The 22467-nt window shown below is 40.4% G+C and overlaps 2 protein-coding genes and 2 pseudogenes across 5 annotated transcripts; 2 read left to right on the top strand and 2 right to left on the bottom strand.

Moving 5' to 3' along the window:
• LOC147316805 (ribosomal biogenesis protein LAS1L-like) lies at positions 1–1754 on the top strand (annotated as a pseudogene).
• A 2480-nt stretch (positions 1755–4234) lies between these two features.
• On the top strand, positions 4235–11536 carry LOC147316804 (uncharacterized). Of its 2 annotated transcripts, none has more exons than XM_086313345.1 (7): positions 4235–4593; positions 6308–6426; positions 6509–6697; positions 7296–7448; positions 8891–9049; positions 9494–9589; positions 9668–11536. In XM_086313345.1, the coding sequence occupies exons 4-7, from the start codon at positions 7326–7328 to the stop codon at positions 9986–9988; spliced, it is 699 nt and encodes a 232-aa protein (XP_086169471.1). In that variant the 5' UTR covers positions 4235–4593; positions 6308–6426; positions 6509–6697; positions 7296–7325; the 3' UTR covers positions 9989–11536. The 2 variants fall into 2 exon arrangements, with proteins under 2 accessions (XP_086169471.1, XP_086169472.1); XM_086313346.1 differs by lacking the exon at positions 4235–4593 and adding an exon at positions 4614–5315.
• A 117-nt stretch (positions 11537–11653) lies between these two features.
• LOC147316803 (uncharacterized) lies at positions 11654–17764 on the bottom strand. 3 transcript variants are annotated; one of them, XM_086313341.1, is made up of 7 exons: positions 17406–17764; positions 15573–15691; positions 15302–15490; positions 14551–14703; positions 12950–13108; positions 12410–12505; positions 11654–12331 (listed from the first exon to the last, which is right to left on the bottom strand). In XM_086313341.1, the coding sequence occupies exons 4-7, from the start codon at positions 14671–14673 to the stop codon at positions 12011–12013; spliced, it is 699 nt and encodes a 232-aa protein (XP_086169467.1). In that variant the 5' UTR covers positions 14674–14703; positions 15302–15490; positions 15573–15691; positions 17406–17764; the 3' UTR covers positions 11654–12010. The 3 variants fall into 3 exon arrangements, with proteins under 3 accessions (XP_086169467.1, XP_086169469.1, XP_086169468.1); XM_086313343.1 differs by lacking the exon at positions 17406–17764 and adding an exon at positions 16684–17389; XM_086313342.1 differs by lacking the exon at positions 17406–17764 and having other exon boundaries at positions 15573–16222.
• Positions 17765–19770: 2006 nt separating this feature from the next.
• LOC147316802 (ribosomal biogenesis protein LAS1L-like) lies at positions 19771–21870 on the bottom strand (annotated as a pseudogene).
• Positions 21871–22467: the final 597 nt, after the last annotated feature.

The raw sequence follows: 22467 nt of genomic DNA, 5'->3' as shown, positions 1-22467 counted from the left end.
AGGGTGAACGTCAGCCACAAACGAAGCCGAAGAAAACGTTAGCGTCATTTCCTGGTTGCTGTGCGACAAGCAACTGTAAAACTCGAAGCTCTGAACGCGGTCCTCTGTCATATAAATCTGCGAGTGGTCTCTGCGTGAGGCGAGCGGCTTTTCCCGGTGAGTGAGAGATTGAGCGTGAGGTCCGGAGCGCGCACAATGAATAAAAAGGGCTCTGAGAAAACACGCCATGTGGTAGCCTGGCTTAACAAAGCGGAGTGGGATCAGGTTCGGGACTACCTTTACTCGATGGACTCCTCTCTGCAGAGGTTTGCGTTAGAGAGGATATCGGCTTGGAGGGCCAGGTGCGCTGATAGTTTTCCCGTGGCCCTGGACTGCACAGCAGACCTCGTGCGCTGCCAGGTGCGGGACCGGTCCGGACAGCTTACCGGAGATGACTTGACCCTGATGTACGGGACGGCCCTGGTAAGATTTGTTAATCTTATCACGGATCGCCAGCAGGGGAGAAAGGCCCAGCCGCTGAGGCAACTGGCTGGAAACTTGAACATCCCCGAGTGGGTGGTGGATCTGAGGCACGAAATCATGCGTGGGACTCTTCCTTCTTTGAAATGGTGCCGAAAGGGATGTAAGGTGGCCCTGGAGTGGCTCCAGCAGGAGTTTTGGTCCAGACAGCTGGGAGGAGGCCCCGATGAGCAGCTCGTTGCCAGGCAGAAAGAAGTGGATGCCTGCAGAAACGCTCGGGAGCTGCTGATCTCTTTTCAGAAGGACCAGTACCAAGCTTTTGATGATGGGTCTCCTGAAGACAAGGGGAAGAGCTTGTGGCAGGCCCCCTTAGCAGACATGAGTTCGTTGCTGGGTGAGATCAAGCAGTTTGCACTGGGGTCCAGGGAGCTGTTGATTGATGTGCTGCTGGAAGACGGTTTTCTTGTTCCTACCATGGAGCAGCTGGAAGCATTAGGCTGTGCAACATCTGACAGTGCCAGTCCCACTGAGCCCAGAGTCCCACAAACCTTCCTGCGCTTTTGGCTGCCCCTGCTAAAGATGCTTAACTCTTCGTCTTTCATTCACCTCTTCCTGGAGAAGCTCTTTGTGGAACTGAAGCTGCTCAGCAAAGAGCCCAACGGTCACAGGTGTTTCTATATTTCTGCATGGATTTCAGAAGTCTTCCTCTGCAACAACAACAAATTTGAATATCATTTTGAGACAAGGTTGCAGAAGAAAGCCAGAATGAAGGACAGGATTTTCATCGACCGCATCAAGCTGAGGTGGCAGCAGCTTCTCTCTGCATGTCTGGATGCCCCCTGCATCAGCACACCTCACCTGATCCAGCTAGTCCTGGATGACATGGAGCATCCCCCCCCTCAGGAAACCAGAGAGAAGCTGTTCCAGCTCTGCTCCATCTACACACAGACAGAGCGCTCAGAGGCCAGCACACCTCTGCAGCAGCAGCAGCCCATATATACTGTGAGTATGCTGCTGGACCAGATGCAACACTCCTCACCGATGGACTCGGAGAGAAGTGAGGAGCGCAAATGGGCAGACGTGCAGGCTGAAAGAGCACTTGCCCTCAGACACGTAGCAGCATCCCCGGGGCCTCGGCTCCAGCCCGGCCAGCTGAGGGCCTCCTCTGGAGCAACAGCGAGCTCAACAAACTGAAATGTGGACTGAAGCTTTTTTAAGTTACTTGTGTTATTTTTGTTACTTGTGTTATTTTTTGTTTTATGTTAAATGGTAAATGTTTTATGTTAAGCACAAGATTGTTGTTGTTGTTGTCATTCCAGCCTCCGCTGACTCTTGTTGTGCTAGAAGCAGTTTTGAAGCAAAAATACAATATTCAGAAGACAAAATGTTGTGGGAGCTTTAACCATGAGCACAGTGCAGGTTCAGCAGTTGTGATTGTTTCTGTCCAGTCGAGCTCGTTAACTAAACATGTTGGCAGAAGCAGAAATAAAACTTTCAGAAGACAAAATGTTCTGATTTAAAGAAGGACCAAAGGAAGGAAAGCATAGGTTTTGATTAAGTCTGATAAACTAGAATTATAAGGTATTGTTACATTAAAAGGAGCAAAATGAAATAAAAAGGCTATATCAAAAACAGGTTATAACATAGGAAATGTGAGGTTTTAAAATGAAGTTAGTGTCAGCGTTTTAAGAGAGTGGTAAAATGATGAGTAACGTTGAAGAATATATATAAATACAAGTCTATAAGTCAAGAACATAATTAGGATAAGGCTTTTGATTAAAGAGTCCCAACTATGATAAGTTAGGGAGATGCAGGAAAAGGTGTTTTGTTTCCTTTGCAGAAGATCTCGGCGACCACAGGGGGTGAGGATCCTGGAGGCCCGAGGCTGGATGGACCACAAGAGAGGGTCAGAGCGAGGACACAATGTATTGCGACCTCTGGTGTACCAGAGGTCGAGAGAGGGAGTGTGGAGCAGGGAAATTATTTTACTGCTATTGTTAAATAATCGTCATCGTCACCATTGCATTAATAATATAATCTGCAGCATTGATATTGCATTCAGAGGTTTAAACAGTGTGTGTCTTTCAGAAAGACTAAGTTGCAGAAAGTTTGCATTAATGAAAGCAGAGTCTAAGTTATTCTGAGGAGCAGGTTAGACGAGGCTATTTGATGAGCCTCTGGTCTGGTGGAAGGTCAGAAGTGCAACGGGTGAGATGAGAGAGCATTTGAGGACGACATATACACACACACACTTAGTTAGAGAGAATCATTTATAGGTGAGAGGTTAGTTATGTTTACTCGCAACTGTGAAAGAGGAACAGTTTCTTGTTGTCTCGGCAAGAAAGAGGAAATACCTGGTGTGAATACGTATGAATGGACGGTGACTGGACGGACGAACTGAACTAAGGTTGGACCAACTGGACACTGAGGTAAAGACTGGACTAAGGCTAAGCACATGACTGATGACTGTTCTGTTTTAAGTTCATTTTCATGACATAGATTGGATCATGAGTGGGGAAAACTGAGCATTTTTAGTTTTGTACATTATTTTGACACATGAAATGTGTCAAAATAAAGGGGGGATTTAAGGTTTAAGTTGAAATGGGTTTAGGATCATTTTAGGACTTTTGGGGTGTTTGATGATTTAGATATGGTAAAACTGAGGCAGACATTGTTATTTTCATGTTTAAGTTGAAGGATTAAAATGAACTGAATCCTGGTTAGAAGATAAACTCTTTACACACATAAAGAGCATTTAGATTAGGGCTGAACGATATATCGCATTTGCGATAATATCGCGACATGATCAAGTGCAATTTTCTAACCGCAAAGGCTGCGATTATATTATACAATTCATGGGCTGCATCCTCCTGAGGCCGCATTTGTAGACCGATTACGTCACAGCGACGCGCCGAAGGCTGTCCAAATTACTACCATATCCCAGAATTCATAGCGCGGCCCAGCCAAACTCCAGTTTCCAGCAATGGCGGCCGCTACTAAGTTTTAAAATTACTCATACTAATCTTTCTGGGTCACAAAATAAACTTTTAACATATTTTCAGGCGAGAAAGTAGTTGTGTAAACATCAAATATCTGCTCGGTTTATCAAGATATCCCATATTTGCAAAAGTGCTTCGACGTTTTCAGAGGCGTCTGCTACCCACCAGCTCGACAGCTAGCCGGGAGCTCGAGGGTTACTGATGCGGCCGAGAACGGCACAACTCCCGGCACATCATTTTCAGATCACCGCGGAGTTTCGCTGCTCGGGTTAAACGTAATATATAAGTCACTTAGACAACCTAAAAATGTTATTGTTGGGCTTTTTTCAGTGTTTTGTTTGTTCGTGAGTAAATCGGTTTGGCTGAGATTAAAGTTATTAGATTAGATAAAATAAAACTTTATTAATCCCCCGGGTGGGTTCCTCCTTGGTTTTCACACAGCTGACTAAACGTCAAACAGAAAACTTATTAAACAGAAGTATGAGACAGTGAGAATTTACACCAGTGTCTGGTTATATTTTAGATAGCAAGAAGCAGACGGCCGAGTTTATTAAACTCCACCGAGACAGCGGTGACGCTAATCAGAAGGCTAGACCGTCCAATTTCACGCCTTTAAATTTTAAAGGCGTGTTTGTGTGTGTGTTTATACAATTGCTATTATGTTTGCACTTTATGTGTAATGTTACTGACTGCAGAGATCAGTAAGATGTGTGTATTTTTTATTTATTAGTTTTATTTATTTAATATTATTTTTTAATTGAATGACTGTCTCACTGTAAAAAATCAAACTTGCAGTTGTTGAGCTTACAGTCATTTCTTTCACAATTCAACAATAAAAGTTCAGTTGGCCCATAAACTCAAATACATTAAGGGTTTCAACTAATCATTTAACGTTTTGGAGCAAAAGTTGGTCTCAGATGAAATTTATTGCTGGCAAAATGAATGAATTCAAGTTTTACATGAGTTGAAGCTGTTGGCGCCTTTCTGTGCCTGAGTACGCATGCGCATCTCATATTTTTGGATGCTACGGGGTCTACTTTGCGCTTTTGCAAGGACTGAAAGCCACCTGCCCGTCTGCCTTAATGAGAACGTGAGGCTAGGAGCTGGATAGATCGTTCATCTCAAGTTTCTAAAGGCAAGTAATGTTTCTTTTATTATATCAGACAGTATATGTTTGAACAGTCTCAATTTGTCTGTTAGAAATATCACAACTGAAGTTCTTCGTATTTTTCCGAAACTTAGCATAGCATTACTTTCTTGGCTAAGAAGCCTTGTGGCTTATGGGTATGTGTTTACTATATCATTTAAGATTCCATGTCACAAACCAATGAAAATCCGACAAACTTCGCTACTAAAGAGGCGCGCTCATATCTGACAAGCCTCCGCGACACCCCCTATGCGTATTTCATGAAGTGCAGTCTGTGGCCGCCATACCACCGAACGAAACAAAATAGGCTGGCTCACTCATGACCAACGGCAGCAACCCCCCGCCGCTATTTAAATAAAATAAAATAAAATAAAGTTCGGGGGCGCCTGCTGCCATGTTGTTTAATTTGTTCGAATCACATCTAGCCAATAAAATGTGTGCTTTAGTTTCTGTGTGAACGGGGTGGTGGAGTCCTCATGGCCAGCGAGCTCCACTAAATGAAATATGAGATGTGACAATATAGTTTATATCGATATAGTCTACATTATCATTATACTCGTGGAGCCGCAAGTTTGCCTCTCTTTCGTCCACTTTTGTCTCTACGCTGTGTTACTCCGCCTCTCTCCTTCACTGAACACAACTCCCCCTCCCCCATCGCTTCACCTGCAGGCAACGACAAGATGGACACGGCAGCTATCAAAGAGGAGCTGGTCGGTAAAAAGAAAACATTTGAAGATGACTATTTTAGTGCTGTCAGCGTAAAGTTAATGCCATAACTGCATTAACGGGGCAAATCTCCGTTAACTAGTTACCGCGGATCACCCCGTGCGTGGGGCTGGGTGGCGTTAGTGAGCTAACCGGGCTAACGCGTTGACGCACGGCCTAAAATCCTTTCATCTCAAAAATCGACAGTCTGCCTTATGTATGAATTCTGGTTGTGCTTACTGACCTCGAACCAATTTTATGTGGTACACAGCTTAAAAAAATATGTCAAAAAATGTTTTGGTACGACTTTGGTAAGCTATGAAGCTGCACTGCTTGATGGATTGTTGGAGCATTACGGCTACCGAGGAGCCTCGCAGAGTGATACGTACTCTGCTTCAACATAATATTACCATATTATGTGTGTAAGGACCATAAATGGCACCTGTAAGAGACACGGTTACAAAGAGAATTTCAAACTCCAGGCTGTCAGTTGCGCAGTAGAACTTGGAAACAGAGCAGCTGCAAAATCTGTCTTTGTTATTATGCTCAGCATCTTTTATTTTACATTTTGACTGCACAATTGTGAGCTTTTTGTTATGCACAAAACAACATTGTTTTGGTTTATTTATGGAGCACCATTAATAAATGCACTGATAATTTAAACAGATGCTTCAGGAGTTTTATCCCACTCATACTCTCAATCCAATGTTTGTCATTCTAAGTTGTAAAACCAATCACACAAAATTATCCTTGGCTTACATAATACATCCCAGTATACTGTTGGTGCATTCCATGTAGAATACAATTTGTTAATAATAAATTAAATAAATTAAACATTTGATGTAATGTATGTTTTGTAAATTATTTGTTTTACTGTGTTTCACATGGCATTTTACAAGGCAGAATCAGCTCACTTTAGTGAGCCAAAAAAATTCTTAAGTAATGTCAGGAAGCTGGTATTTTATTTTAAAACTAATTGCTATTTTTATTTATTTAGAGAATTAAAAGCCAACTCCAGACCACTGCTTGTCCTGATTTATGAGGGACTGATGAGGAGTTGGTAAGGAGAGGAATCAGAACAGGAGTGCCTGCCCCCCGCCCCAAACACATTATCAGGTAATGTAACTTTGGTAATTTGAGATTAATTCAGGTTTCTTTTGAATTGTTGACACTGTCCTCTCCTCTCTTCTCATTATAGCTTTTGTATGCAGTGCCAGTTCTGCTCTTTTGTCTGTTCAAGCCAAGAAGTACTCTTAAGACATCACCAGCTACGACATAGAAGAGGATTTCATTTGCCCTGTGTTTACAGTGACTGCGTCTGTTCGTTCAGGACACGAGGGGCATTGAAGTCTCACCTCAGCAGATCACACAACAGGGCTAAGAAAAGGCAGGAGATCTCAACATTTTTTTGTGATTTTTGTGAATTTAAGGAAAACTGCTCACAGCATACATTTATTTCACATATTTTAAGGCACTTAAAAAAAATCAGACTGTATCCTGTCCTTTCCAAAAATGTGACTATGCTACCAACAATTTAACAACCTTTACGTCACACACAAGCAGAAAGCACAAAAACTCAAAAGATATAAAAAACTGTATTAGACTGATTTCTCATGCAAATGCATGTCCTAGTGAAAGTAGCTCCCCTGATAAATCCTTAAATACCTCTCAGGAGCCAGAGACATTACCAAGTGGTTCAGGTGTAGCATCAAGTGATAAAGAGGACAATGAGTTTGTAGATTACCAATGTCTTGAACATAAAATAGCTAGACTTTTTCTATGCATGCAAACATTGTTACATGTTTCTAAAAGTGCTTTGCAGAGAATTATTGAGGAAATTAGTGACATTTTAAAATTTTCTCAGGTTCATTCATTTCAAAGAATCAAACAGGTGCTTGCTTAACAGAACATTGAGGCAGATGATGATGTAATTAAAAATATAAATGATGCACTTTTCAAAACCAACCCATTAATTATCTCAACAGAACCAAAAGGTGAAGAAGAGGGATAAGAACATGGCACTCATCACCCAAAAGATGGACATCACATTCTCTCTCAGGAGGAAAGAAGTTGTGGAGATGCAGCCCTTGGTCAAGGAAATGCAGCTCAGATGGCCAGCTCTCTTCTTGAAAGAACAGGTAAGATAATCTCTTAAATATTTAAAGGAAAACTTCCGTTTTTTTCTTCTTCCCTTTTTCCCCAGTGTGGTCTTATTTCTAAAATTGAAAACGTTCATTTATTCACCCAGAAAAATTTCAAGGCATTTGGAGTTGTTAGAAAGAAATTTTAATCCCAATGTTACGAGTCAGTCGTTTTGCAAGAGAGAGCTGAGCCACGGTTATGGGGAAAGGATTCACTGAGACAACTAAGAAATGCCTGAATTAAGCCAAAAACCACTCTGGAGGGATTTTAATCTAAGGAAATAACATTAAAATGTGTTTAAAAGCTCCAAAAAGTTGATTTTACATGATATAGGACCTTTACAATTCCTTCTGAACAACTCCAAATGCCTCGAAACTTGTCTGGGTGAGTAAATGAACGTGAGCTCCATTTCTTGTGCCCTTGAGAAGCATCTGTTTGTATCACTCCAATATCTTGTAGAAAAGGTTGAAGGCTACCGTTGAGCTAACAATGCAGAACAATAAAATATAAAAAAATACTTGGCTCTAAAAATATGAACTCTATTGAAGTGAAATCTATTTACTTGTCAACTTGCTGTGTATAATAACGGATTGCTTTTATTTCGCTCTTCTCTGGGCACCCAAAGCGCTTTATAATTCCACTACTCACTCACTCACTCTCACATTCACACATCGGTGCAGGGAAACCACAGTTGTAGCCACAGCTGCCCTGGGGTAGACTGACAGAAGTGACGCTGCCATATCGCGCCACTGGCCCCTCTGGCCAACACCAGTAAGCGGTGGGGTAAAGGGTCTTTCCCAAGGACACAACGACCAGGACAGAGAGAGCTGGGGATAGAACCAGCATCCTTCCGGTTACAGATGAGCTTCCCAACCCCCTGAACCACGGTCGCCGCAATGACTTGTCTTCACTGGGCATCTAGAATCTTTTGGTGCTGACCCTTAGCGGGCAACAGCCATGAAACTCACAGAACAGGATTGAGAAAGTCACTTACGTGTTATGAAAGTATACAAATTTGACCACAGGATGTTATTCTTACTTCATTTCTACATAACTATAAAATTAATGGAATTTTTTCAATGAATTTAAAATACAATTTATTGATTTATTTCTTTTCTGCAATACATCCTGTAACAATTGAAACCATTATTTTGTCTTATCAACATTTGATTAGGTATTCTATAGACTTACTGTAAAATCTGCCGATCAGATTTTTCTTGTTTTTTTTGTTTTTTTTTAATACGTCAGTTATAATTTGTACCACCACTACCACTAAAAGAAAAAAAAAAAATCCAATCAAGGCCTGACCAATAGATCAACCGAGACTAACTAAATGTTTTGAAATTAAGCTCTTTTAACCAAATTTGAAAACAATGTGATTTTTATATAATGTACCTTTAAAAGTTTTCTTCTATATTTTTTTTTTGTTGCTTTGTAGATTTGTGCGGAATTCTCACGCATTACCACCAAGGATCTCATGGGGACCTTCATGACTGCCCTCGACACTTACTCACTTCGGCTGATTAAGCTGTATCGAATTAGAAAAGCTGCTTTCCGCAATGACATGGATTCCCTGTTGCAGAAGTTTGATGAACAGGTAATATATAAAAATGTATTTGTGTCTGGTTTATGAGGAACCTGAAGTTCCCACTGTAACGAAAGATACTTTATTAAATATTTACTAAATTGATGTAAAAATTGTTAGTTTTCAAAAAGTGTGTCCTGAATGGGATTACAAGCTAACAAGCAGCGCTGTTTGGCAGATTGCAGGTAATGACAGACAGTTCAACTCTCATCCCACTCATGGCACTTTTTGTTATAAATGTTGTAATAAGTGTGCTACATTTGTTGCACATCAAAATTACTTAAAAAATAAATAAATAAAAAAAACTGACAAAAACATGACCAATTATCTGTAATAACTCATTTCAACATCTTATTTCTTAAGGCTGTATTTTGAGCAACAACACTTAATGTGTTTTAAAAACAAAATGGTAGGTTTATAAATGAGACTGAGTCTTATTTGATTTCCTTGTTTTAGGTCTCAAACATAGTCCAGCATCGACGAACCATCAGTTTGGAAGGGTTACCGATATTTGTTCGCGACGACGAGACCAAACTCTTCTTAACATGTCTGGTGAGTATGCAAATCTACTCAATCTTCAGTTTTGGTTTTCAGAGACTTATATGTACTGTTGTTTTTTATTTTGCATAGGATACAGATCCAGTTGAGAGGGCAACCCGAGGTGTTACGGTGGGCATCCTCACTGTTCTGGAGGACTACGTGGGACCCAACTCGCAGTCCACAGTGGTCAACACTGCCATTGTTTTGGAAGAGGACATTATTCTTGATGATCTGCCAGACCTTCCCACTGCCTTTGCCTACTTGTTTGGCCTACTTTATGGGCTCAACATGGAGTTTCCCAAAGAACTCAAGTACACATTTGAAGCTGTGCAACACATTTTTATGGAGTTGACATCTACCTGTTCCCAGAGGATAAGAAGCTTCAAAACCAAGCTCTTAACCAAAGTCTAACCTATTTGACAACATGTTCAACTCAAATGCAACTTGTGTAAAACAGAATGGCAATTTGTTTTGATTTACTGTTTTTGGGTTTCGTGGCAAGTTGCTCTGAAAAAAGTTCATTTCTGTCTTTAAGAAAACGGTAAGGTGCAGAAAGTTCTGAATCAATGTCTTCTGTTCTAACTTTACTTAATGTAGCTTGCATGGCTGATTGCAGATTTCATGTATAACATGTTATTATAAAATGTTGAAAGGTTTTATTCTAACTTGAGCTGTTTTAAAAAATTTTATAATCTGGTTTTAGGTACATTTGTATTAGTTTTATAACAAATGTGGCGCGATACTGAACTTCACAGGAAATTGGAGTGTTGATACCATTACTATTAAAAGACAAGTGGTGGAAAAATTTGTTTGAAAGTTGTTAGCTGTATGGAAACCAGGAAGTTGTTCACATCCTGCCATCTGATGTTTTGAATCTGTTTGTTAGTGACTATCTATCAAGATAGGTTTGATATTCTGTCTGACAACACCACCTTTAAAATTGGATGAGTAACATTTGTTACAAAAATTTGACTTTTTTTGTGTTTTTGGAAGGACTTTATTTGTGGCTGAATGTTGTCAGTATGTTAAAAATGGCTGATCTCAAAAGTCAACATTGTCAGTGGTGCAGTTGTGTTTGAACACAAAGTTATTTGAAAATCAACTGTGTAAACATTCATTGGTACAACAGGGAGCACCTCATGAAAACTATGAAAGATACTTTTTCTAAACTTTAGGAAATTGATTGGCAAAACAAAAAAAATGTTGTGTAAACTTTAGGAAATACGTTGCCAAAACTAAAACTAATACCTTGTGTAAACTTTAGGAAATACGTTGCCAAAACTAAAACTAATACCTTGTGTAAACTTTAGGAAATACGTTGCCAAAACAATAAAATATGAGTTGAGAAAAAGGACAATTATTAATTTTGTCAACACAAAAACATTAGCTAAAGCAACTTATCACCTAAACTTGAAATTATAAGTTATCCATCAGAACCTAAAAACGTAAATGCAGTCGGTTGCCTTGAGTTTTTAAGTTTTAGCAACGTTTTTTTTTTTACAGTGTAGTAGTTCACAGATGTCGAAAAACTGAGTGTGGTAAAGCCACTGATTTTTTTTATGTATATTTCTGCAATCTGCACATTGTACTGACTTTCATTTTAATGTTTACACCAGGGTTCCTTGTCAGCACTTTATGCTCAGATGTTTGTAAGCTAAAAATAAACTATTGTGTATGTTCAAATATACTGTTGTGATTGAAGAAGTTAAATAAAAATGTCAGTCATCAATTCATGCATCACCTCATGTCATCATAACAGAGGTCTGTCTTCCAGGAAAGAACAGTTTAAAATTAATGTAATATAGTATTGGCCATACTATATGATGTATTGCTTGTCTTTGTTTAATAATACAGAAGACAAAGACCTTAAAAAATAATCGCATATCGCATCGCAATATTGGGGCAAAAAATCGCAATTAGATTATTTTCCATAATCGTTCAGCCCTAATAGATAGTCACTAACAAACAGATTCAAAACATCAGATGGCAGGATGTGAACAACTTCCTGGTTTCCATACAGCTAACAACTTTCAAACAAATTTTTCCACCACTCGTCTTTTAATAGTAATGGTATCAACACTCCAATTTCCTGTGAAGTTCAGTATCGCGCCACATTTGTTATAAAACTAATACAAATGTACCTAAAACCAGATTATAAAATTTTTTAAAACAGCTCAAGTTAGAATAAAACCTTTCAACATTTTATAATAACATGTTATACATGAAATCTGCAATCAGCCATGCAAGCTACATTAAGTAAAGTTAGAACAGAAGACATTGATTCAGAACTTTCTGCACCTTACCGTTTTCTTAAAGACAGAAATGAACTTTTTTCAGAGCAACTTGCCACGAAACCCAAAAACAGTAAATCAAAACAAATTGCCATTCTGTTTTACACAAGTTGCATTTGAGTTGAACATGTTGTCAAATAGGTTAGACTTTGGTTAAGAGCTTGGTTTTGAAGCTTCTTATCCTCTGGGAACAGGTAGATGTCAACTCCATAAAAATGTGTTGCACAGCTTCAAATGTGTACTTGAGTTCTTTGGGAAACTCCATGTTGAGCCCATAAAGTAGGCCAAACAAGTAGGCAAAGGCAGTGGGAAGGTCTGGCAGATCATCAAGAATAATGTCCTCTTCCAAAACAATGGCAGTGTTGACCACTGTGGACTGCGAGTTGGGTCCCACGTAGTCCTCCAGAACAGTGAGGATGCCCACCGTAACACCTCGGGTTGCCCTCTCAACTGGATCTGTATCCTATGCAAAATAAAAAACAACAGTACATATAAGTCTCTGAAAACCAAAACTGAAGATTGAGTAGATTTGCATACTCACCAGACATGTTAAGAAGAGTTTGGTCTCGTCGTCGCGAACAAATATCGGTAACCCTTCCAAACTGATGGTTCGTCGATGCTGGACTATGTTTGAGACCTAAAACAAGGAAATCAAATAAGACTCAGTCTCATTTATAAACCTACCATTTTGTTTTTAAAACACATTAAGTGTTGTTGCTCAAAATACAGCCTTAAGAAATAAGATGTTGAAATGAGTTATTACAGATAATTGGTCATGTTTTTGTCAGTTTTTTTTATTTATTTATTTTTTAAGTAATTTTGATGTGCAACAAATGTAGCACACTTATTACAACATTTATAACAAAAAGTGCCATGAGTGGGATGAGAGTTGAACTGTCTGTCATTACCTGCAATCTGCCAAACAGCGCTGCTTGTTAGCTTGTAATCCCATTCAGGACACACTTTTTGAAAACTAACAATTTTTACATCAATTTAGTAAATATTTAATAAAGTATCTTTCGTTACAGTGGGAACTTCAGGTTCCTCATAAACCAGACACAAATACATTTTTATATATTACCTGTTCATCAAACTTCTGCAACAGGGAATCCATGTCATTGCGGAAAGCAGCTTTTCTAATTCGATACAGCTTAATCAGCCGAAGTGAGTAAGTGTCGAGGGCAGTCATGAAGGTCCCCATGAGATCCTTGGTGGTAATGCGTGAGAATTCCGCACAAATCTACAAAGCAACAAAAAAAAAATATAGAAGAAAACTTTTAAAGGTACATTATATAAAAATCACATTGTTTTCAAATTTGGTTAAAAGAGCTTAATTTCAAAACATTTAGTTAGTCTCGGTTGATCTATTGGTCAGGCCTTGATTGGATTTTTTTTTTTTCTTTTAGTGGTAGTGGTGGTACAAATTATAACTGACGTATTAAAAAAAAACAAAAAAAACAAGAAAAATCTGATCGGCAGATTTTACAGTAAGTCTATAGAATACCTAATCAAATGTTGATAAGACAAAATAATGGTTTCAATTGTTACAGGATGTATTGCAGAAAAGAAATAAATCAATAAATTGTATTTTAAATTCATTGAAAAAATTCCATTAATTTTATAGTTATGTAGAAATGAAGTAAGAATAACATCCTGTGGTCAAATTTGTATACTTTCATAACACGTAAGTGACTTTCTCAATCCTGTTCTGTGAGTTTCATGGCTGTTGCCCGCTAAGGGTCAGCACCAAAAGATTCTAGATGCCCAGTGAAGACAAGTCATTGCGGCGACCGTGGTTCAGGGGGTTGGGAAGCTCATCTGTAACCGGAAGGATGCTGGTTCTATCCCCAGCTCTCTCTGTCCTGGTCGTTGTGTCCTTGGGAAAGACCCTTTACCCCACCGCTTACTGGTGTTGGCCAGAGGGGCCAGTGGCGCGATATGGCAGCGTCACTTCTGTCAGTCTACCCCAGGGCAGCTGTGGCTACAACTGTGGTTTCCCTGCACCGATGTGTGAATGTGAGAGTGAGTGAGTGAGTAGTGGAATTATAAAGCGCTTTGGGTGCCCAGAGAAGAGCGAAATAAAAGCAATCCGTTATTATACACAGCAAGTTGACAAGTAAATAGATTTCACTTCAATAGAGTTCATATTTTTAGAGCCAAGTATTTTTTTATATTTTATTGTTCTGCATTGTTAGCTCAACGGTAGCCTTCAACCTTTTCTACAAGATATTGGAGTGATACAAACAGATGCTTCTCAAGGGCACAAGAAATGGAGCTCACGTTCATTTACTCACCCAGACAAGTTTCGAGGCATTTGGAGTTGTTCAGAAGGAATTGTAAAGGTCCTATATCATGTAAAATCAACTTTTTGGAGCTTTTAAACACATTTTAATGTTATTTCCTTAGATTAAAATCCCTCCAGAGTGGTTTTTGGCTTAATTCAGGCATTTCTTAGTTGTCTCAGTGAATCCTTTCCCCATAACCGTGGCTCAGCTCTCTCTTGCAAAACGACTGACTCGTAACATTGGGATTAAAATTTCTTTCTAACAACTCCAAATGCCTTGAAATTTTTCTGGGTGAATAAATGAACGTTTTCAATTTTAGAAATAAGACCACACTGGGGAAAAAGGGAAGAAGAAAAAAACGGAAGTTTTCCTTTAAATATTTAAGAGATTATCTTACCTGTTCTTTCAAGAAGAGAGCTGGCCATCTGAGCTGCATTTCCTTGACCAAGGGCTGCATCTCCACAACTTCTTTCCTCCTGAGAGAGAATGTGATGTCCATCTTTTGGGTGATGAGTGCCATGTTCTTATCCCTCTTCTTCACCTTTTGGTTCTGTTGAGATAATTAATGGGTTGGTTTTGAAAAGTGCATCATTTATATTTTTAATTACATCATCATCTGCCTCAATGTTCTGTTAAGCAAGCACCTGTTTGATTCTTTGAAATGAATGAACCTGAGAAAATTTTAAAATGTCACTAATTTCCTCAATAATTCTCTGCAAAGCACTTTTAGAAACATGTAACAATGTTTGCATGCATAGAAAAAGTCTAGCTATTTTATGTTCAAGACATTGGTAATCTACAAACTCATTGTCCTCTTTATCACTTGATGCTACACCTGAACCACTTGGTAATGTCTCTGGCTCCTGAGAGGTATTTAAGGATTTATCAGGGGAGCTACTTTCACTAGGACATGCATTTGCATGAGAAATCAGTCTAATACAGTTTTTTATATCTTTTGAGTTTTTGTGCTTTCTGCTTGTGTGTGACGTAAAGGTTGTTAAATTGTTGGTAGCATAGTCACATTTTTGGAAAGGACAGGATACAGTCTGATTTTTTTTAAGTGCCTTAAAATATGTGAAATAAATGTATGCTGTGAGCAGTTTTCCTTAAATTCACAAAAATCACAAAAAAATGTTGAGATCTCCTGCCTTTTCTTAGCCCTGTTGTGTGATCTGCTGAGGTGAGACTTCAATGCCCCTCGTGTCCTGAACGAACAGACGCAGTCACTGTAAACACAGGGCAAATGAAATCCTCTTCTATGTCGTAGCTGGTGATGTCTTAAGAGTACTTCTTGGCTTGAACAGACAAAAGAGCAGAACTGGCACTGCATACAAAAGCTATAATGAGAAGAGAGGAGAGGACAGTGTCAACAATTCAAAAGAAACCTGAATTAATCTCAAATTACCAAAGTTACATTACCTGATAATGTGTTTGGGGCGGGGGGCAGGCACTCCTGTTCTGATTCCTCTCCTTACCAACTCCTCATCAGTCCCTCATAAATCAGGACAAGCAGTGGTCTGGAGTTGGCTTTTAATTCTCTAAATAAATAAAAATAGCAATTAGTTTTAAAATAAAATACCAGCTTCCTGACATTACTTAAGAATTTTTTTGGCTCACTAAAGTGAGCTGATTCTGCCTTGTAAAATGCCATGTGAAACACAGTAAAACAAATAATTTACAAAACATACATTACATCAAATGTTTAATTTATTTAATTTATTATTAACAAATTGTATTCTACATGGAATGCACCAACAGTATACTGGGATGTATTATGTAAGCCAAGGATAATTTTGTGTGATTGGTTTTACAACTTAGAATGACAAACATTGGATTGAGAGTATGAGTGGGATAAAACTCCTGAAGCATCTGTTTAAATTATCAGTGCATTTATTAATGGTGCTCCATAAATAAACCAAAACAATGTTGTTTTGTGCATAACAAAAAGCTCACAATTGTGCAGTCAAAATGTAAAATAAAAGATGCTGAGCATAATAACAAAGACAGATTTTGCAGCTGCTCTGTTTCCAAGTTCTACTGCGCAACTGACAGCCTGGAGTTTGAAATTCTCTTTGTAACCGTGTCTCTTACAGGTGCCATTTATGGTCCTTACACACATAATATGGTAATATTATGTTGAAGCAGAGTACGTATCACTCTGCGAGGCTCCTCGGTAGCCGTAATGCTCCAACAATCCATCAAGCAGTGCAGCTTCATAGCTTACCAAAGTCGTACCAAAACATTTTTTGACATATTTTTTTAAGCTGTGTACCACATAAAATTGGTTCGAGGTCAGTAAGCACAACCAGAATTCATACATAAGGCAGACTGTCGATTTTTGAGATGAAAGGATTTTAGGCCGTGCGTCAACGCGTTAGCCCGGTTAGCTCACTAACGCCACCCAGCCCCACGCACGGGGTGATCCGCGGTAACTAGTTAACGGAGATTTGCCCCGTTAATGCAGTTATGGCATTAACTTTACGCTGACAGCACTAAAATAGTCATCTTCAAATGTTTTCTTTTTACCGACCAGCTCCTCTTTGATAGCTGCCGTGTCCATCTTGTCGTTGCCTGCAGGTGAAGCGATGGGGGAGGGGGAGTTGTGTTCAGTGAAGGAGAGAGGCGGAGTAACACAGCGTAGAGACAAAAGTGGACGAAAGAGAGGCAAACTTGCGGCTCCACGAGTATAATGATAATGTAGACTATATCGATATAAACTATATTGTCACATCTCATATTTCATTTAGTGGAGCTCGCTGGCCATGAGGACTCCACCACCCCGTTCACACAGAAACTAAAGCACACATTTTATTGGCTAGATGTGATTCGAACAAATTAAACAACATGGCAGCAGGCGCCCCCGAACTTTATTTTATTTTATTTTATTTAAATAGCGGCGGGGGGTTGCTGCCGTTGGTCATGAGTGAGCCAGCCTATTTTGTTTCGTTCGGTGGTATGGCGGCCACAGACTGCACTTCATGAAATACGCATAGGGGGTGTCGCGGAGGCTTGTCAGATATGAGCGCGCCTCTTTAGTAGCGAAGTTTGTCGGATTTTCATTGGTTTGTGACATGGAATCTTAAATGATATAGTAAACACATACCCATAAGCCACAAGGCTTCTTAGCCAAGAAAGTAATGCTATGCTAAGTTTCGGAAAAATACGAAGAACTTCAGTTGTGATATTTCTAACAGACAAATTGAGACTGTTCAAACATATACTGTCTGATATAATAAAAGAAACATTACTTGCCTTTAGAAACTTGAGATGAACGATCTATCCAGCTCCTAGCCTCACGTTCTCATTAAGGCAGACGGGCAGGTGGCTTTCAGTCCTTGCAAAAGCGCAAAGTAGACCCCGTAGCATCCAAAAATATGAGATGCGCATGCGTACTCAGGCACAGAAAGGCGCCAACAGCTTCAACTCATGTAAAACTTGAATTCATTCATTTTGCCAGCAATAAATTTCATCTGAGACCAACTTTTGCTCCAAAACGTTAAATGATTAGTTGAAACCCTTAATGTATTTGAGTTTATGGGCCAACTGAACTTTTATTGTTGAATTGTGAAAGAAATGACTGTAAGCTCAACAACTGCAAGTTTGATTTTTTACAGTGAGACAGTCATTCAATTAAAAAATAATATTAAATAAATAAAACTAATAAATAAAAAATACACACATCTTACTGATCTCTGCAGTCAGTAACATTACACATAAAGTGCAAACATAATAGCAATTGTATAAACACACACACAAACACGCCTTTAAAATTTAAAGGCGTGAAATTGGACGGTCTAGCCTTCTGATTAGCGTCACCGCTGTCTCGGTGGAGTTTAATAAACTCGGCCGTCTGCTTCTTGCTATCTAAAATATAACCAGACACTGGTGTAAATTCTCACTGTCTCATACTTCTGTTTAATAAGTTTTCTGTTTGACGTTTAGTCAGCTGTGTGAAAACCAAGGAGGAACCCACCCGGGGGATTAATAAAGTTTTATTTTATCTAATCTAATAACTTTAATCTCAGCCAAACCGATTTACTCACGAACAAACAAAACACTGAAAAAAGCCCAACAATAACATTTTTAGGTTGTCTAAGTGACTTATATATTACGTTTAACCCGAGCAGCGAAACTCCGCGGTGATCTGAAAATGATGTGCCGGGAGTTGTGCCGTTCTCGGCCGCATCAGTAACCCTCGAGCTCCCGGCTAGCTGTCGAGCTGGTGGGTAGCAGACGCCTCTGAAAACGTCGAAGCACTTTTGCAAATATGGGATATCTTGATAAACCGAGCAGATATTTGATGTTTACACAACTACTTTCTCGCCTGAAAATATGTTAAAAGTTTATTTTGTGACCCAGAAAGATTAGTATGAGTAATTTTAAAACTTAGTAGCGGCCGCCATTGCTGGAAACTGGAGTTTGGCTGGGCCGCGCTATGAATTCTGGGATATGGTAGTAATTTGGACAGCCTTCGGCGCGTCGCTGTGACGTAATCGGTCTACAAATGCGGCCTCAGGAGGATGCAGCCCATGAATTGTATAATATAATCGCAGCCTTTGCGGTTAGAAAATTGCACTTGATCATGTCGCGATATTATCGCAAATGCGATATATCGTTCAGCCCTAATCTAAATGCTCTTTATGTGTGTAAAGAGTTTATCTTCTAACCAGGATTCAGTTCATTTTAATCCTTCAACTTAAACATGAAAATAACAATGTCTGCCTCAGTTTTACCATATCTAAATCATCAAACACCCCAAAAGTCCTAAAATGATCCTAAACCCATTTCAACTTAAACCTTAAATCCCCCCTTTATTTTGACACATTTCATGTGTCAAAATAATGTACAAAACTAAAAATGCTCAGTTTTCCCCACTCATGATCCAATCTATGTCATGAAAATGAACTTAAAACAGAACAGTCATCAGTCATGTGCTTAGCCTTAGTCCAGTCTTTACCTCAGTGTCCAGTTGGTCCAACCTTAGTTCAGTTCGTCCGTCCAGTCACCGTCCATTCATACGTATTCACACCAGGTATTTCCTCTTTCTTGCCGAGACAACAAGAAACTGTTCCTCTTTCACAGTTGCGAGTAAACATAACTAACCTCTCACCTATAAATGATTCTCTCTAACTAAGTGTGTGTGTGTATATGTCGTCCTCAAATGCTCTCTCATCTCACCCGTTGCACTTCTGACCTTCCACCAGACCAGAGGCTCATCAAATAGCCTCGTCTAACCTGCTCCTCAGAATAACTTAGACTCTGCTTTCATTAATGCAAACTTTCTGCAACTTAGTCTTTCTGAAAGACACACACTGTTTAAACCTCTGAATGCAATATCAATGCTGCAGATTATATTATTAATGCAATGGTGACGATGACGATTATTTAACAATAGCAGTAAAATAATTTCCCTGCTCCACACTCCCTCTCTCGACCTCTGGTACACCAGAGGTCGCAATACATTGTGTCCTCGCTCTGACCCTCTCTTGTGGTCCATCCAGCCTCGGGCCTCCAGGATCCTCACCCCCTGTGGTCGCCGAGATCTTCTGCAAAGGAAACAAAACACCTTTTCCTGCATCTCCCTAACTTATCATAGTTGGGACTCTTTAATCAAAAGCCTTATCCTAATTATGTTCTTGACTTATAGACTTGTATTTATATATATTCTTCAACGTTACTCATCATTTTACCACTCTCTTAAAACGCTGACACTAACTTCATTTTAAAACCTCACATTTCCTATGTTATAACCTGTTTTTGATATAGCCTTTTTATTTCATTTTGCTCCTTTTAATGTAACAATACCTTATAATTCTAGTTTATCAGACTTAATCAAAACCTATGCTTTCCTTCCTTTGGTCCTTCTTTAAATCAGAACATTTTGTCTTCTGAAAGTTTTATTTCTGCTTCTGCCAACATGTTTAGTTAACGAGCTCGACTGGACAGAAACAATCACAACTGCTGAACCTGCACTGTGCTCATGGTTAAAATTCCACAACATTTTGTCTTCTGAATATTGTATTTTTGCTTCAAAACTGCTTCTAGCACAACAAGAGTCAGCGGAGGCTGGAATGACAACAACAACAACAATCTTGTGCTTAACATAAAACATTTACCATTTAACATAAAACAAAAAATAACACAAGTAACAAAAATAACACAAGTAACTTAAAAAAGCTTCAGTCCACATTTCAGTTTGTTGAGCTCGCTGTTGCTCCAGAGGAGGCCCTCAGCTGGCCGGGCTGGAGCCGAGGCCCCGGGGATGCTGCTACGTGTCTGAGGGCAAGTGCTCTTTCAGCCTGCACGTCTGCCCATTTGCGCTCCTCACTTCTCTCCGAGTCCATCGGTGAGGAGTGTTGCATCTGGTCCAGCAGCATACTCACAGTATATATGGGCTGCTGCTGCTGCAGAGGTGTGCTGGCCTCTGAGCGCTCTGTCTGTGTGTAGATGGAGCAGAGCTGGAACAGCTTCTCTCTGGTTTCCTGAGGGGGGGGATGCTCCATGTCATCCAGGACTAGCTGGATCAGGTGAGGTGTGCTGATGCAGGGGGCATCCAGACATGCAGAGAGAAGCTGCTGCCACCTCAGCTTGATGCGGTCGATGAAAATCCTGTCCTTCATTCTGGCTTTCTTCTGCAACCTTGTCTCAAAATGATATTCAAATTTGTTGTTGTTGCAGAGGAAGACTTCTGAAATCCATGCAGAAATATAGAAACACCTGTGACCGTTGGGCTCTTTGCTGAGCAGCTTCAGTTCCACAAAGAGCTTCTCCAGGAAGAGGTGAATGAAAGACGAAGAGTTAAGCATCTTTAGCAGGGGCAGCCAAAAGCGCAGGAAGGTTTGTGGGACTCTGGGCTCAGTGGGACTGGCACTGTCAGATGTTGCACAGCCTAATGCTTCCAGCTGCTCCATGGTAGGAACAAGAAAACCGTCTTCCAGCAGCACATCAATCAACAGCTCCCTGGACCCCAGTGCAAACTGCTTGATCTCACCCAGCAACGAACTCATGTCTGCTAAGGGGGCCTGCCACAAGCTCTTCCCCTTGTCTTCAGGAGACCCATCATCAAAAGCTTGGTACTGGTCCTTCTGAAAAGAGATCAGCAGCAAAGAAGGAAGAGTCCCACGCATGATTTCGTGCCTCAGATCCACCACCCACTCGGGGATGTTCAAGTTTCCAGCCAGTTGCCTCAGCGGCTGGGCCTTTCTCCCCTGCTGGCGATCCGTGATAAGATTAACAAATCTTACCAGGGCCGTCCCGTACATCAGGGTCAAGTCATCTCCGGTAAGCTGTCCGGACCGGTCCCGCACCTGGCAGCGCACGAGGTCTGCTGTGCAGTCCACGGCCACGGGAAAACTATCAGCGCACCTGGCCCTCCAAGCCGATATCCTCTCTAACGCAAACCTCTGCAGAGAGGAGTCCATCGAGTAAAGGTAGTCCCGAACCTGATCCCACTCCGCTTTGTTAAGCCAGGCTACCACATGGCGTGTTTTCTCAGAGCCCTTTTTATTCATTGTGCGCGCTCCGGACCTCACGCTCAATCTCTCACTCACCGGGAAAAGCCGCTCGCCTCACGCAGAGACCACTCGCAGATTTATATGACAGAGGACCGCGTTCAGAGCTTCGAGTTTTACAGTTGCTTGTCGCACAGCAACCAGGAAATGACGCTAACGTTTTCTTCGGCTTCGTTTGTGGCTGACGTTCACCCTGCGGGCACGCTGACGCCACCTGCTGGATTGGAGGATGGAGCGATGGTTCTACAGAGCGCTTATTTACATGATGCTGGTCATAAACGAGCTTTCTTTGGCTATGGTCAATGGCGTGTCCAGCGGGGTGGCCTGGGGGGGCACAGGCCACCCCCCCAACCAGACTGGCCACCCCAGGTGCCACCCCAAAGGCAAAACAATAAAATTCAATCAAATATCAAATGTCCGATTATGTTTTCACGGTGACGCTCAGATATCCGAGTGTAAGTGAATGCAGCATCGGCTTCTGCGCTATGTGCATCACGTTAGCAAAGGTAGGAGAGCCAAGCACGAAAGACGTCACTGCAGGAAACAATTTTTCGGTGAAAGAAAATGAGGACAGAATAAATGTCCCGGTAAGTAATATTAAGTTTGTTGAGTTTAGTAAACTTCGGCGAAATTAGAATACCAAGGAAAAAATAACACTTAAAGAATTATTGCAGCCGTGGAATATTTCAGACAGTATGCTACAGAGGGGAGCTAACATAAGAGTTATGAGTTATGAGTTATAAGATGTAATCTAAGTCGTAACATTGCTGTATGGAGCTGCAGATTTGGTTGCAGGTTAACAT

This window comes from Aulonocara sp. 'chitande type north' Nkhata Bay, linkage group LG12, assembly GCF_057382095.1.
Source record: "Aulonocara sp. 'chitande type north' Nkhata Bay isolate Kocher_YH1m ecotype deep benthic linkage group LG12, A_spYH_male_GT1.1, whole genome shotgun sequence".
NCBI classification, from domain to species: domain Eukaryota; kingdom Metazoa; phylum Chordata; class Actinopteri; order Cichliformes; family Cichlidae; genus Aulonocara; species Aulonocara sp. 'chitande type north' Nkhata Bay.
This window is presented reverse-complemented; position numbering and strand designations above follow the sequence as displayed.

Excerpts from the sequence above, each read along its gene's own strand:
- LOC147316804 (XM_086313345.1), top strand. The coding sequence starts at position 7,326 with ATGGCACTCATCACCCAAAAGATGGACATCACATTCTCTCTCAGGAGG. Across the intron at positions 9,050-9,493 it reads TGCAGAAGTTTGATGAACAG|GTCTCAAACATAGTCCAGCA; the intron begins GTAATATATAAA and ends TCCTTGTTTTAG. Across the intron at positions 9,590-9,667 it reads AACTCTTCTTAACATGTCTG|GATACAGATCCAGTTGAGAG; the intron begins GTGAGTATGCAA and ends TATTTTGCATAG.
- LOC147316803 (XM_086313341.1), bottom strand. The coding sequence starts at position 14,673 with ATGGCACTCATCACCCAAAAGATGGACATCACATTCTCTCTCAGGAGG. Across the intron at positions 13,109-14,550 it reads CTCTCTTCTTGAAAGAACAG|ATTTGTGCGGAATTCTCACG; the intron begins GTAAGATAATCT and ends GTTGCTTTGTAG. Across the intron at positions 12,332-12,409 it reads AACTCTTCTTAACATGTCTG|GATACAGATCCAGTTGAGAG; the intron begins GTGAGTATGCAA and ends TATTTTGCATAG.